Source organism: Haemaphysalis longicornis, unplaced genomic scaffold (genome assembly GCF_048455015.1).
Source record: "Haemaphysalis longicornis isolate Haplotype H1 unplaced genomic scaffold, Haemaphysalis longicornis Haplotype H1 scaffold_8, whole genome shotgun sequence".
In the NCBI taxonomy this organism is placed as follows: Eukaryota; Metazoa; Arthropoda; class Arachnida; order Ixodida; family Ixodidae; genus Haemaphysalis; species Haemaphysalis longicornis.
In genome coordinates, this window is record NW_027526445.1 from 93,857,778 (window position 1) to 93,873,742 (window position 15,965).

Sequence of the window (15,965 nt, forward strand, 5' to 3'; positions counted from 1 at the left end):
GATCCATTATTATAAGGGAATTAGAAAATTTGTGGGACCACAGCGCTCTGGGCTTCCCGAACTTCTTGCTCGTTTTCCCGATCAACGTTGTTGGCTGTGACGACAGCGTAGCTGAATAGCTAGATGTTAAGAAGAAATCAAGCAAGCTGAAAGCATGAAGCGTTTTCTGCACGCGGAAGCGCTCCGCACACTCGCCGTTCATGCATGCCCGTACGGCGCACGAAACGGCTCGCACCACACATGCCGCGGCAGCGACTGCTCTTCGCTGCCGTCCAGAATCAAGGACGTCGCGAAAAGCATGGTAAACGTGCAAGAGAGGGTGATAGTGTGGTGAAAAATTGTGCTAGGGATTGTCATCCAAGGTGATTTCGAAAGAGGTGATCGAATTTGTATCGCGATGCGGAGTGCCGACCGGTCACAGAGGCTCGTCGACGGGCCTGCCCGAGCAAGAGATGCGGCAAGAGACCGATGGATGGCGTTACCTGCGCGCAAGAATGAGCACAGCACCGATCACTAGAATGACTATCAACGTAGGAATAAGGTTCCACATGCGAGAAAAGGGATGATAATGTGTTGAAAAACCGTGTTAAGGATAGTCATTCGCAATTGTAGAGATAGCGGCGACCAACTATCTCCCTTGATGCTAAACCTAAAGTTTCCAACAGCACCGGCGATCCGTGCAGCCTGATCCGGCTGGAGCTGTTGGTGAGCTTCGGGGACCAGCGTGCTGCGCTTGGGTTCCTCTACCTTTTGGGGGGCGACCAACGTTCAACTCCCCTATTCTAAAACATGCGTATGTGCAGCAATGCCACGTTCCGCTGACCGGCCGAGCAGCGACCTGGCACCAGCACCTCTGCGCGATGCGGCGACCGGCGGCGGCCGCGCTGCCTGTGCGCATCACAGGCCGCTGCACAGAGCTTGTTGCCGCCTGTCCAAATGTAAAAACAAAGTTCCACATTCGAGGATGGGGAGGATGGTGGGTTGAAAAATCGTGCTAGGAATTGTGGCTAGCGCTGGTAGTGAAAGCGGCGAACCACCCGAGAAACAAGTCGGCCATGAGCCGTCGGGGGAGAACCCCTTTCTAAAGCTCGCCGCGAGCGAATCTGTTTTGTTTATACTTCCCTCAGGCTCTCCTATTCTAACGAAAGATTGTGTGAGCCCTCCATTCACCAGAGGACCTTCTAGCCCGTATCTGAACGGGAATAGAATGATATCTTCAGGCCATGCGGTCCCCGCAGCGCCGGCACTTCCGAATATGACGTCATATGCCGCCAGCCAATCGTGAAAGGCAACCAGGGCTCTCACTGTGCCCTCGGGCAGGGGTCGTTTGTTTTGACGAAAAAAGATGGTTTGGGTGTATTTACACATAAAATAAACATGTTTTTCGAATTCAGCGTCAGGAAAACCATAATGTAATGCCCCCAACAAAATTTTTTTGAAAAGCTCTTCACCAGCCCTTTAAAGGGGCCCTGAAAGGCGTTTTGAGCACACTAAATGAAGTAGCACAATCTTTAGATTGGGTCGTCAAGTATTACTCTTTTACGCGCAGCGGAAATCTCACACTTTTGTTGCAAAGTTTGTCGCTTTTTTCTTACCCTTCCCTTCGTGTTTTTGGATGCCGCCATCTTCACATGTCTACATCATCGATTCCCAGATGTTCGTCATGAGCTAGACATCCTGCTATTGGGCGGCTTTTTCACGCACTTCCGGCAACGCACTTCGTCTGCTCAGCGTCGGCTCGCCGGCTGATCTGCCAGCGGAGTGCCGGAGTGCTTGGACATTTTACGACAAACGAAACAAGTGTAAACAGACGCTTAACCATTTGTATTGAATGCAACACGGCCATAACACGACATGGATATTCTCTTACCTGAGTACGTTTCATAAAGAAAGCGTTGAAGCCCCGTGGCACTTCTTTTGTGCAATCGCAGAGAACGCCCTGAGCCGAATGCCCGGGTTTGACGCATACATTTTATTCAACTTCAAAGCAATCCAGAGATGCGTTTCGAACGAACACAGCGTCACAACATGTGTTGCAAGTATGAACCGCGATTGGCAGACGATGGGTTGCCTCCTCCTGCCCATCGTAAATTCGGCACTCACCTTGCGCGCGGTTTGTGGGGACGAACAGCAAGTCACTTAACTCTGGCGCACAAGCCGAGATGGCTTTTAGCCACGCACACTGAACATACCCCATGCGAGGTTGAGGCGTACGTCGCTCGAGAAAGATAATCCAGACCATGGGAAGCCCTATCCACCCACAGAAGCACAGCGTCGCATTTCATCGCAAAACAAAGGCATCCACAACACACACACCATCGCCTCCTGTAATGCCAAACACATCTCGCACTTCCCAATGGGAGTGAGTGGTACGCCTGTAGTGCCCACATGTGGCAAAGTGGGGCCTCGACCTGAACCGGGATCACGCAACCGTAACTGACTTCTGGAGCGGTTTGTGCCTTGTTGCCAAGGCAACCGATGTGTAAGATTGTCAAAGGAATGGCACTCACTCCAGCGCTAGAAAGCTCAGAGCCACGCCGGAGCATGTTTTGCCAACGTTGCCGCTCTCCACCACGCGTCGCCCCAAGCTGAACTGGTCACATGATTGAAGCGTTTTGTGCAAGGATTCTGTATCGGTTTAAAATGTCTTTTTCACATGCCGCCGGCAGGAATAACCACCACTGCAAAATAAGACCCGGCACCAGCGGGGCCACATCTGATACGGCGCTTTTTGGATAAACAGTGCGCGGTGCATCAAAGAGCACGAGCGCACGATCCTTCCCGTGCGGCTGCGAGTTCGCCGCTGATAAAAAGTCACGTGCCGCCGATAGCAACTGCATCAACGTACACCGCAAAAGGGCAAGGCCAGGCCGCCGCACACATGCGGCCAGATTTTTCGTTGGCTTTTCCAGCCTTGAGCGGAGTGCGGGATTCATGGTGTCAACAAAGCTTGCCCGTAGCAGACGGCAGTCTAGGAGCGCCATAGCGGAAGTACATCATCGCTGAGGAGCGCAGCATCATGGGAGGGAAGGCTCGCGCGCCGTCAACAGCGAAAGGAGGAGGAAACGCGGCGTAGCGATAATGCGCAGTTTTTGATTTACGATTTCTCAGCTAATACTCATCGCTTTAACAAAATTCTTGCGGGAGGAGATTGCTAATACATTGCTTTATTTGGTTACATGTACATCCATGCATCGGCGGAAGGTATTTCAGGACCCCTTTAAGGGCACCACTAAGGGCCCCCTCGTGGCACTTACTAAGGTGACCTTGAATGACCTTGGCATCAACACAAACTACAAAGTCTAATCATGTGACCCAGGGAAGGCCTGAAGGGAACCAAAGCATACCATCCATGCATAAGACAGGATTAGTGATTACTGAAGTTATTTAGTGGGATTGGTTAGTGCTTGATACTAATGATTCGTAAGGTGGGTTGATATGGGTTAACGTGGGATTCAGGTAGGTGTGGATAAACAGTAAGATACCGTACTATGTCTGCTGTGTCAACACATGAAGTGTACCCACCACAGTAGCTCAGCTGGAACCAGACCAGCCCCGCTGACAGTAGACGTGCATAAGAATCATCAGGTTTTTGCCTTCAAAGTACCATAAGCAAATTGAGCACTGCAAGAAATTTTTGCCTCAGTTTGGGGAAATTCTGTTTGCTCTTGCACAGCACTGGCCGCTGGAGGAGCCAGGGAGAGCATCGGCAAACAAGAAGCAGGCACACCAGCATTAACCGTTGAAGGTGGCAGGTGCACACAGAAAGTAGCATCCCTTCATGACATCCGTGTCACCACGTCATCCGCTTCCTCTTGATGGGAACAGACAACGTGCGGCCGGGCTGTTTTTTCCTGTGCACCATTGTTGCCAACGCATTTTTGCGTTTTGCAGCTAGTACTGCATGGTACTGAGGAGTTTGTGGAAAGGAGTTTGCGATTCAGGGGAGCACCAAAAATGTCGGCGGTGCGAGTTAACCGATGGGCCCCCGCTCTCTTGGTCGTTCCAGACGGGACACTGCACGGACAGCTTCGACATCCAGGCCCCCGTCGTGTGCTCTGCCCTGGCCTGGGGGAAGGTGTACCTGGGTCTGCAGACTGGCCACGTCACGGTGTTCAACGTCAAGGTACTGGCATCGCCTGCACGAATCGTGAAGAGAAGTGAACTGAAAAGAGCAACCTTTAGGGACCCCCTCTTAATTATTATTGCTGGGCAGGCTTCAGTCAAAGGGGCCGTGAGGACAAAATGTTCATTAAAAACACTGCTTTTTCCCTGTAAAATTGATACGAACTTTACCGCGACCTTCGAAAAAATAATGGAGATATTGAGGAAAACAGGTTGGACAGTGACAACTCCCCAGCCGTCTCCTGGCGATGTCTCTAGGATGTCACATGGACTTGCCTGTGCTATTTTTGGCCACCAACGAAAGCCACCATGACTGGATAATCGTAGTTGGGCGTGCAGTTCCGTTTGATTGCATCACTTGAATGCTAATGTGCAGTAAACACATTGATTAATATGTTTTCAGTGCTCGCCCGTCATATACAACTCCTGCCCATACCATATCACTGCTGAAATTGGAAAGTTTGTCAATGTAACTGCGTTATTTTTCTCTCTCTCTCTTAAAAAGTAGTATTTTGTAGCTGGAATGGAGCTGAGGGAGTTACCAAAGGCTAGTAGTTGTTGGCCTCCACCTCCAGTGACTGACCAACCCAACTACTCCCAGACCTGAGTCCTTGGCAGCTGTAGAGCACCCAACCATTGCAGCAATCAGGCCAGCAATGCAGCAGAGCGTCCTGACAGAGCAGAGCAGAGTGTCCAGACAGGCCGCCTCTGGAACTTCAACTTAGCAACATTCAGTGAGAAAACTGATGTACCCACTCCTGCAATGTCTCGTGTATCGAGACAGCAGTATCTGTAAATAAATAAATAAATAAACTGTAACTAGCGCAATGAACTAGGAGCTCTGTTCGTTACCTGAGCAAAACAAAAGGAATGCCAAGTTATAGCATGCCTGAGGAAACTACCCATAAGGGAAGGTAACACCACTTTGGGTGCCCGTATGTTGTTTACACGCTTCAACCAAAGTACAAAGGAACACCCTTTTGGGTGCCAGTATGTTGTTTGCGCCCTTTAAAGAGGAGTAGAAAGTAACACCATTTTGAGGACCAATATGTTTACACCCTATGAAGAGGAGTAGAAAGTGACACAATTTTGAGTGCCAGTTTGCTGTACGCCCCTTGAGGAGGAGTAGGCAGTAGTCTCGCTGATGTCCCCCCTCCCCTTTGGATGGCAGACACGCAAGCTGCAGGACAGCTTCTACTGCTCCAACACGCCCGTGCACTGCATGACGACCACAACAGAGGGCGCCCAGAAGCTGCTGTGCACGGTGAGCCTGGACGGCAGCGTGACGGTGCGGGACCCCTCGACGGGGCTGCTGTTCCGCTGCCTCGAGGGCTGCGTCCAGCCCCCCAGCTGCATCGTGGTCAACAACGGCACCGTCTACACCACCTCCACCGACCGCACCCTCCGCCTGCACGAGCTCAGGGTGAGGGTTCCCACGTCTCATTCGGGAAGGCTGCTGGAGGCAACCTCGAATGACTGACCCCGGCGTCAGCACAGAACAGCACAGAAACCAAAAACAGGCCGGAAGCGACACAAAGTGTGTCAGCCGGGCTAATTAGTGATTGATGCTGGTGATTAGTATGAATTAAAATCAGTTAGTCTTTGATTGTAATCATTAGCAACACGAGTTTAGATAAATTTGAACCAAGTAATGTGGTTTATTTGGAATGTGAAAACTCGGAATTCGAAAATGTCAACTTGGTAGACACCCTGGAAACAAATTTGAAAAAAACTCTGAGTTGAGTTTTTCTTGACGCATGCAGGGCGTCAACTGAACTTGAAATGCGGGCACGGCAGCTTGTTTTTTGGAAAAAGAAAGTGGGGAAGTGCATAGCTGGGATAGTGCGGGGTAGCTTAATTCTTTGCAAGAACCAGTGCCATCACTAAGCATACAAGCGATCAAGCTGTTACGAACGACAGCGCAAGTTTACACGCAAACGACCGCAAGCTCGCACGTTATCAGCAGCCAAACGGCATTATTCCACCATGCAGATATATTTCACACACACGTGTCACCGACACCAAACCAGACGTCAGGGGCACCACACCAGGGGAACAACAATGGTTTCAATGGTACGAAACCCTCACAGCCGACACGACGACACATCTGCCGGCGAAGCCATGGAGAAGAAATCCCGAGCCATCTCCACTAACGGGAAACCTGGGAAGGGGCGAAGCAAGCAGTGTATGAGTGTACTCTCGGCGCCTTGGCATTTTTGCCAACGGGGATAAAACCTTCGGGAGGTAGAGCTACAGTCAAAACCCGCGATAACGAAATCCCGCTGGTGCGAAATTCCCGCGGCAACGAAATATTTTCGCATCCCCGGCGAACGTCCATAGACGCCCATGTATTTTATATCTCGCGGCAACGAAACGTTTTTGGAAACTGATTCTGCGTTAACGAAATTCGGTGCAAGTTTGGTCGGCATTTTACCTACCCAGTGGAGGGTAACTGTATCCAAAAAGTGCTCAAGTGCATTTTTTTTTGGACTCAAAGTGCGTAAACTTCAGCCACAGCACGTTTGCATTGCCGCCGCCATATTTGTTTACAAAAGACCGCGCAGCCGGCGGCCGTGGAGGCAGCCTCACAGCGGCACCACCAGGGGGCGACACACGGTGACTCAAGTCGCGGGCTTTGGCTTGGGCTACGCTAGCCCACTACCGCTGAACAGAGCGCGTGCGTTTGTTGTTTGTGTGTGGCGATTGGCATGTTTGCTCTCAGTAAGATGCCTTCGCCAGCTTGAAAGTGGAGGTTTTTATTGCTACAAGATAAGGCAGCCATCATCGCCCAAGTCAGTGGCCCAAGGGAGGATAGCGCCGACGAGTTTGGAAACGCCTGCAACTAGCTCAACCATTTTGAAAAGCAAGGACCCCACCAGTTTTCAATGGCGCACATGCGCAAAACAAAACAGTGACAGCTGTGACCTTTCTGGACGTCTAGAAAGCGGTGCTCACTAAGTTTTGTAAACAGTATTGGTGCAACGAGGTGCCACTCTGTCTGGCAAAGTTCGTAAACAGAAGAAGCTGGGCTCCACTTGCATGATCGGACGTACTCGGTGCCGAAGGGCCAGGGCGGAAAACGTGCAGAGAAGGTGAACCCACGGAATGTTTTGGATGCGTTTGACACGATCTCGTTCTTGGGCGTGCACGACGACTAGCAATGAACCACTTGTACAGGGATAGCTGAACTGTGACATTGATGGCTCCAAGGTAAGGCTCACGAAGTAATATAACCGACTTTAGGAAATAAATTTTTGGTTTGTGGCCAATTTTCCGGTCGTTTATGTTTCATTCTCGTGGCAACGAAATTCCCGCAAAAGCGAATTTTCTTGCTTTCCCCGGCGGTTTCGTTATTGCGGGGTTCGACTGTATACAGCTTTGCTGTAAAAGTAACGTGTTTTAGAAGCACGATGCATTCCTGTGCGAAGCATAAACGAGTGTACTGTTGTTTCAGTACCGTGACTACATGAGACGACGGTTACGACGCCAACGGCATGAGACACCGACAGCCCCTCCCCTAAAATAAGAATCTCTGTGAGGATGGTGCATGCATGCATCTAATTATGCTTGTGTGACATCGTGCGATATTTCTCCCTCTCTTGCGGCCTCAGTAATTGCCTTATCTGTCTTCCCGACTGCAATGTCTTGCAAAATTTGCTTTTGCTGTGGCCTTAATGGCCTCTTTTTCTTTTGTTACCCTCTTCCTTTTTAATTGAGTGCAAATCAAATTTGCTTGCCATAGAGGCTGGGAAGGCCACTCTAATTGTCAATAAAGTGCAGTAGCGTGACAGCATTGGTGGGTTGTCTGTGACCTGCCTGCCCCCCCTCCCCCCTGTGCTGTCCAGACGGGGTGCTTGCAGAAGGTGTACGAGTGCAAGAGCGCCGCCACGGGCATCCACTTCCAGAAGGGCTTCATCATCTGCTGCTCCTTCGACGGCCTCATACGCTTCTACCGCACCAAGGCGAGTGGTGCCTCCCCTGCTCCCGTGCCCTCGTTCGCTCTGACAGCCTTGATTCTCAGTGCCGCATTGGTCGGGCAACTTAAAAAGCACTCCAGAGGTGCTCGCCGAAACCAGCTCACCATGACTGTCGCTGTCAGGGTGGCCTTGTAGTGTGTGGCTGTCCTCCTTCGGCATTTGCTGGAATTCCCAGTTAGAACTTCGAAGATTTCTTCATCATCGATGAAGAAATTTCATTGGTGCTCATGATTAACCCTTTGAATGTCATTGGCATTTGTAGCCCTGGTGTAACCTTGGGTCTTCCTGTCTGAAACCAAACCTTACACTATAGGACTCCCCACCCTCCTGAGCTGGTGCAGATGAGTGCGATGTCATGTAGACCAGTGCAGAGTGCTACGAGAGCTATATTGTAGCAACAAAGGTTGTAAACATATGCTGCATTCCTTGCACCAGTGCAGCCAGTGTAGGGAAAAAAATAGCTCTACTGGGATGGGGATCAAACACAACAGTGAATGGGTTACTTGTGCAAAGCCTTGCAAACTGCTCTGTCGGCGTTTTCCTCCATTTATTTTTCCATAAATCGTTCTTCTTTGACCGAATGGAAACGGTTTTGCGCCCTCTGTGCACTCGCAGGACTTCACCTGTGAGATGGTGTACTATGGTGCAGGAAAGAACATGGTCACCAGCATGGACGTCAGTGGGCCCCTGGTGAGTGTCTTCGTAACCTTCGTGTTAGACTGAGTACATCTTTCAGTGTCTCGCACATTGCAACGAGGAAGAAGCAACGCTCACTCTTTCAATGTCTGTCCACCTCGGTGCGATTCCATTTTGGTCACGCAAGCACGGAGTCTTCAAACTTCTGTGCTGTTGCGAACTTTATAATAGCTTTCACATGCAACCGAACTGCCCCTTCTGTGTGAAATCAGTGAGGCTATGCCAGGGAACTCTCAAGCTGAGAGGGGGAGGAGGTGCTTTACAGTAAAATCTCGATGATGCAAATCTCGCGGGACCGTGAAAAATATTCTTATCATCCGAAATTCGTATGAACCAACACAGACCAAAAAATTGAGCACTTAAAAAAAGTTTTCGTTCATTTCTTTTTTTTTGCTTTCGCGTGAAGAAAGCCGTGACGTTTTTCTGCTTTTTTTAACCTCTATGTTGCTGAGCAGTCCTTTTTGGACTTTCGTCTCCTCACTCGCGGTGCTCACAAAGGATTTTTGCATGCGATTACTGCGCGTCGTGTTGTGCGCACGATATTTTCACGCCCGCGTCGGCGATTCCGCGTCCGCGGCCGCCTATGCCTCAGTGAGAAAATGACGCGCGTGGTAGTGGGAGGAGCCTGACGACTTGCCCCAATGGGGAGGCGTGCGCCTCATGGCAGCAATTTCGAAGCGCTTGAGACAGCCGGCTGGCTCCACTGATGTTTAGGCTTAGCACCCCGGCAGATATTTCAGGGGCACTTTCACTAGAGGCGCGGATGATGTTTTACAGCACCGTTTTCACCCACATTATTAGGTCATTTACCGCACTAGAAACTTCGTGTGTGCTTTGAGCAGCATTTTAAAGAGCAGTTAAAAGCGGTCGCTTGAGCACCCCACACCACTCCGTGACCAAAGCCGACACGATGTTGCCGCGCAGCGTGCGGGTGGTTTCGTGGCGGCGTCAGCGCGCCTGTGGAGCGCGCAGCGCGTTTTCGCAAGCAGAAAGCAACAGCCCGACTGTTCCTGGAGAAAGAGCGACAAAAAGGGGAGAGAGAGTCCATACATCTCCGTCGCTTGCTCGCTTGGCAGTCGGGCGCCTCGCCAGCTCGTTCGTATCATCCGCCGGGCCACGCAGGTCCGTTCGTAAGAGCCGAAATTTTTCCCTTTGCAATTAATGCAATTTCGCCGGGACTTAACAGAAATTCGTATCACCCAGAATCGTATCATCGAGATTTTACTGTATTACCTTAGCAGTGATAATATGGGCCTCATCATGACTATTAAACTGGGGCAGGATTCACCCTTGTTCTTTGCCGACCTTTCGTTTCATCCTGCTGATATTGTTTTAATTTCATTTTTGTGGTTTTTCTGCGGACCGTAGCAGTAAATCCTTTCTTGGCTACTGCTGAAGTAGAACAGTCAACTTGTCTCATCATTGAGGGTTTGAGAAGCCCTTCCACAAAAGTTCACAATGACTGTGGACATAACACACTACTTTGTGTTATCCAAAAAGTTGGGCAGCTCATACCGTACTGTAATTTTTTTCGACAGGAAATGTTGCTGCCGTCACTGAGGAAATCAAGGGGGGGTGGACTTCAAATTACCTTTTTGCCTTTACCCTTTAAATGATATAGAAAGAGCTGTGTGTGTATTTGCGGAAGCAGCAAGTCACTGCATCGACATGACAGCGTTGGGAACAACCGGAATTTTAAAATTGCTGATCGAGGAGGGCAGTTCAGTGGGGGATAAACCTATGCCGCAGTTTCCAAGCGTTTGAAAAGGGAAAGAGCGGTTGCTTATCTGCACAGCGTTTGAACAGAAACAACTTGCCGTGCGGGAAGGGGAAAGGGTCGGGGGAGGGCTTGCTATTTTCCAAGGTACGTGAAGCAAGGGCAGTTATCACGAGTACAAATGAAATACGGCAAGTAAAGAGTGGCCTCTTTCTTTCTTTCCTCTCTTTTTTTGAAGTGGTTGAATTTGTCTGTCTTTCTTTTTTCTATTTTTCCTCACAACCCTAAAATGATGCCCTAGTTGCGCCGGTCGATCAGTGGGCTTACCAAAAAACTGCACTATGAACAGTGTCGTGCTTTGAGCAACCACATTTTAAGCGGTATGCGTATGCATGTAGTTCTATGGAAGGGGAACTGGTGGTCACAAAAACACACATTATGTTCAGTCCCACACTACGAGCGATTACTTTATAAATGGTCTACACTCTATGTGCGGCCTTATTCACTTGTCGCTTTGGCTAACGTCCCAAAGTCTGAGGAGTAGGTGGTGGAAGCAGAGCAAGCTTTTGAACGCAGAACTTTACTCTTGCAAGAAAAAAAGAGAATGCACGTAAGCTGCACGGAAACCCTGGGGGACGTAACACAAGCTGAACAATCTAACCTTTAGCTCGATACAATGGTCGGCCCATGCTGAATTGTTTCTTAAGTGTTTCTTAGCTCTCCCTTTCTTCTCTCTCTTCCTCCTTTCCCACTGCAGATTGCCACCGGAAACCGCAAGGGCAAGCTGGAAGTCATCAAGATTGACAAGTCGCACTTGCAGACATGCGAGGTGGGTTTTCCGTGGTGGGATTATTACCCCCCATCCCCCCATCCCTTCTGAGAACAGTGCAGAAATGCAAAAAGGTGGCATAATTAGCACATGACACACTGCATGAACCGGTGCCCCGCACCAGAAGGGCTCTTTATTTTGGGCGGTGCTCACTAAGGCTCACATAGCTGTTAGTGTGTGCATATCCTCCCCAAGGGTAAGATTTAACGTGCCCAATCACGCGGAGCAAATTAACTCTGGGAGGCCTTCCTCTGTGAGGCAAGGGGTTTGCTTTTTTCTTTTTCCATGACAACATTCGCTGTATTAAGAAGTGGGCCAGTTGTGTCCTCGCACTTTTGTGTGGCCTGACAGCAGTCATGACAGCTTCATTCATTTGTGCCATGGAAAAAAGAATTGAGAAAATTGTCCACCTAATTCATTTGTAAGTACTGAGCATCGTTGGGCCGAGTCAGGAGAGCAAGTGTGACGTCCGTGTGTGTGCTGCTGTTCCAGCTACAATGGTCCATTCAAAGGTGGTTCTTTATTTGGGCTCTTTGCTGTTAACTGGGCTACTCTGCCTCTCAGTTTTAGCGTTAGTAGAGTGTTTCACTTTCACAAGTTGGGTCAGACAAGGCAGGTCAGAAGGGGTGTCAGAAGGGGTGTCAGTACAAGGTGCGATTGTGCAGAGACGAGATTCAAACTCACGTTGAGAACTTTTGTTCGGGCTCCTTGCCGCCACGGTGTCACGGTCGTGCTACCAGAAGAACTGCCTCTGCGAGTTGCTATAAGAGGGCAGCTCGCCACTGGTGGCCTGTGTAGCCTTTCTGGCTTTTGTTGGCCAGGAATCGGCTCCTTGTTTGTTTTAGAAGTGTATATTTAAAACAGGCTATTTTGCTGTCCTGTTCACATTTTGTTGGCAATTTAAAACAGAGGACGTCGCGAAGTGTGTGAACCGTAGATGAGGTAGCCCTACCGCCCTGCCCTTGTCGACCTCTCCAGGGCCAGTGCTGTCGCACGTAGGGAAGTGCGGATCACCAAAGGTGGTAGTTTGCTCAACAGCATAGTTAGTGACACTAATAACCACTGAGCTTTTGCTGCTGCAGTGGCAACATAAATCTTTGTCAGCATGTTGGCATCGCTTCTCTTTGAGTGTGCATGTAGTGTTTTCGGTGCAACTTGGACCAGGGATTAAAGTTGAGCAATGCAGAATCTTCGAGCGTGAAAGTAACCAAGGATCATTGTGTGTGTATATTGGTGCGTAGTGAATGCACGTTTCCGAGTAGGCTTGGGCTGCTCTGAGATTCTGGAACCAGGGTGGTGGGGAACTGGCAGCACTCGAGCAGCGGGTCAGTGAAAAAACAACCAACGCGGCCTAATAATGATGATGTGATTTTTCGGAAGAGATTCTTTTTCATCGTCGTCATCTTGGCTGCAATTGCTATCGCCGTTGTTCCACCCATTTTGTAAAGGTCTTCTCCACTGCTTGGTGTTGGTGTTACAAAGTAACGTGGCACAATATATACTTTTAACGTTATTTCACATTTTTCCGCTCCTACACAACAAAGTGGAAAAATCTCTGGACAGGAACTAAAAGCTAGAGCAAAGTAGCTTGATGCTATATATATAGGGTTGTTTGTTTTTGGGTGAAGCACCCCAAAGATGTCTCAGGAGAATCGGGTTAAACCCGATTTCTGCCTGAATGGCCCTGTTCAAAGTAGTGATATGCACAGTAGTGCGCTGACGATCCGCCGCCATTCTCAACCAGCGCTTGCTGGAAGCAAGCCCCACAAACACAACTTCACAACTCGTTGAGTATTGGTATGACTACTGCTCGCTACCTCTGGGTGGCTAATGCTGCACTGACATCGTTGTGCCTGGCTAATGGGCGCTGTGTTGCCAAGAGAACTCTCTGCCATTGGAGATACGTTCAGGGATCAGACTGGTCTCATATGAAGACCGCCACGTTGCACAAGCAGATGATGATGCATGGAAACAAGGATGAGTGAATATCGGGAATAAAATGTTCATTTCTTAGAAGTTTTCAATGCTCTGTACTGCGCTGATAACTAATTCATTTCCAAATAAATGCTGAATTTCGGAGAGCATTTTCTAGAAAACCATATGCCCCCATTCCCAACTAGTTTAAAACAAACACCAATTTTAACGCGTTAGAGTTAAGGAGCCCGTGATACCGTCTCAAATAAACTGAATGTATTACATACTAAATCTGTAGATTTAACCTGAAAAAACCTGAATTTGAGAGTGGTTTTATAAAAAAAAAAAAAAAATTTCTCCCCGGTTAACAGTTCAAAAACTAGCACCCGATTTTTACCCCCCGATTTTGAGAAAATAGACCCGAAAACGAACAACCCTATGTATATGCTGCATTGGCAAACTCAAGCTTCAGCCCTGTCGTTTGAAGAGCAACAGTATTCATTTCGAGGGCGAGCTTGCACTTGCAATCACTGACGGTGCCGTGGCTAGATCAGGCAAGCTTCGACTTCATACGTATAGACTACACAGTCCTCCGTGTCATCTGTGCGCTGCTTGCCAAGCACCGGGATGTGATGTGCAGATCCGGGGGTGCCAGCTGCGCTTTGCCCGGGAGGAAGACCTGCTGCAGCACCTGAGGAGGGAGCACATTGGCCTCGGAGGGGCCTCTTCCAGGGCTGGGGGAGGGGGAGGAGGAGGGGGAGGAGGTGGAGGTGGCTCCATGACCTGCCCCTGGACGCAGTGCCAGATGAGCTTCTCGGGACCCCACAGCGCCAAGGTGAGCCTGACAGGGGGAGGGGAGAAGCGAGCAGGGGTACGGTCTCACAATTGCGCTTTATTAAAAGATAAAGCTGATAGCACGTTCCTCCGTTGAGTACCTCCATTGAGTTATGTTACGCTGCTGAGCCCAAGGACGCAGCTTCGATTCCCCGCCGCGGCGGCCGCTTTTCTGATGGAGGTGAAAAGCAAAAACGCCTGTGTGTACGAGCTTGTGGCGCACGTTAAAAATCCCCAGGTGGTCAAAATTAACCCGGAGACCTCCACTACGGCACGCCTCATCGCCTGCGTTGCGTTGGTGCGTTAGACCCCACAATCATCAATCCATTGAGTTGTGGCTTCAAAGACCACTCCTGTGAAGGGCAAGGAGTACAGACACTCCTTGTAAGGGGAACGCCCCCCGAGAAGTTGGATTTTGAGAGGCGAGATCCGAAAATGGGCGTGTTTATTGCAGATGACGTGAAATAAGTGTTCTAACCTGGAATCGAGTTCCAACCCATTTTGGCGTGCAGGGAAGTGGTCGGGGCCTTTCGCACGGACCACGGATCACGGGATCTTTCGTGTGGACCAAAATCTCAACACACCGGGGTGTTTTTGCTTTTCGCTTCCATCTGAAAAGCAGTCGCCGCTGCGAGGGGTCAAACCTGCATCTTTGGGCATCAACTTTGCACCCAAGAGTGACTTACCGTATAATGCGGAATATAGGTCGAGATTTTTTACAGAAAAATTTGCCAAAAAGTAACCCCTCGACCTATATTGCAGTCACTGGCAGTTGTCATCTGTCGACCGGGCAGCCCATCGAGCCCATCCAAACCCCAAAGGCACCATCGCCACCACCATCAATCGGACGCGACGCCATCTTTGTTTTGTTGCTTCTCTCGCTAGCGGCGCATGTGTGCGAGCTATTTTCTTCTTGCTCAAAATGAGTTTAGGCACTTGGTGCCAGTTCACAGCAGCATTTAAAAGAAAAGTTGGGGGTTTTCCAACGCCAATGACGTGTCCGCCTTGCGCCAGTTCGGTATCGCCAAAAGAAGTGTTGCTAGCGGCGTTAGCTGAAGGGGCAGCTCTCGGTATGCAACGCTCGGAAGGCCTAATTTCATGGGCACTGCTCTGTGCACCTGTGCTGCTGTACAAAGGGGCGAATTTTGTCCGCTAGCGCCGTGCGGTGTCTCTACGAATGGATACCCCAAGATGTTTGCTGACCGCCTGCACAGACTGGCTGTCGCTCCGGTCTGCACACGAGTGTCCCATGCTTTGCGCTCGCTTCACGATGACATGGTCTTGCTGCATAAGCAATTCCCTGGACTGCACCGAGGACGACCTGCTGTGTGGGCGACAGCGAGCCAGAAGCAGTCGTCCGACGATACTCAGACAGTTTTAAATGAGTAATCTGAGACGAAAGAAGTTATAGTCTCAATAAAACGATGGTTGGTACCTAATTATTTTTTTTTGCATTTTTCGGCTACAAGGTAAGGGGGTCGACCTATATTCCGCCTCGACCTATATTCCGCATTATACGGTAGGTCTGATAATTTCCAACGCAAGTGGTTGAAACATCACTTTGTTTGGGATGCAGTGTATTATTGGCCGGGTATTTGAAAGGCAGCATTTTAATTGCTGTGGTGTAGTTGCAATGACTGGTTCAGTCCAGGAAACAACCAGAAACACCCTTAAGTAGCTTTAGAAACTGCAGTTCTAATATTTGTTTCTATGTACTGTCTAGCTCACTTTGCCAAATTTGCCCCTGTCAGCTGCAACTGTGATGTGTCACTTGGCTAGAAAAAGGATGCACCAATTAGCAATAAGAGCAGGGGCCACAGCTGTATTGTGTGGGGCATTTATTTTTCTTTCCTGTTTTTTGTGTGAATCTAGT

At 49.6% G+C, this 15,965-nt stretch overlaps 1 protein-coding gene across 6 annotated transcripts in view; it reads left to right on the forward strand.

Moving 5' to 3' along the window:
• The window catches only part of LOC144149283 (uncharacterized), an 82,621-nt gene that overhangs the window by 65,149 nt on the left and 1,507 nt on the right, over positions 1 to 15,965 (forward strand). For all 6 annotated transcript variants that reach the window (XM_077680834.1, XM_077680835.1, XM_077680836.1 and 3 more), the window contains 6 exons: positions 4,010 to 4,126; positions 5,297 to 5,548; positions 7,971 to 8,087; positions 8,718 to 8,792; positions 11,273 to 11,344; positions 13,899 to 14,093. In XM_077680834.1, the coding sequence (XP_077536960.1) occupies positions 4,010 to 4,126; positions 5,297 to 5,548; positions 7,971 to 8,087; positions 8,718 to 8,792; positions 11,273 to 11,344; positions 13,899 to 14,093 (828 nt within the window). The remainder of the gene's footprint in view (positions 1 to 4,009; positions 4,127 to 5,296; positions 5,549 to 7,970; positions 8,088 to 8,717; positions 8,793 to 11,272; positions 11,345 to 13,898; positions 14,094 to 15,965) is intronic.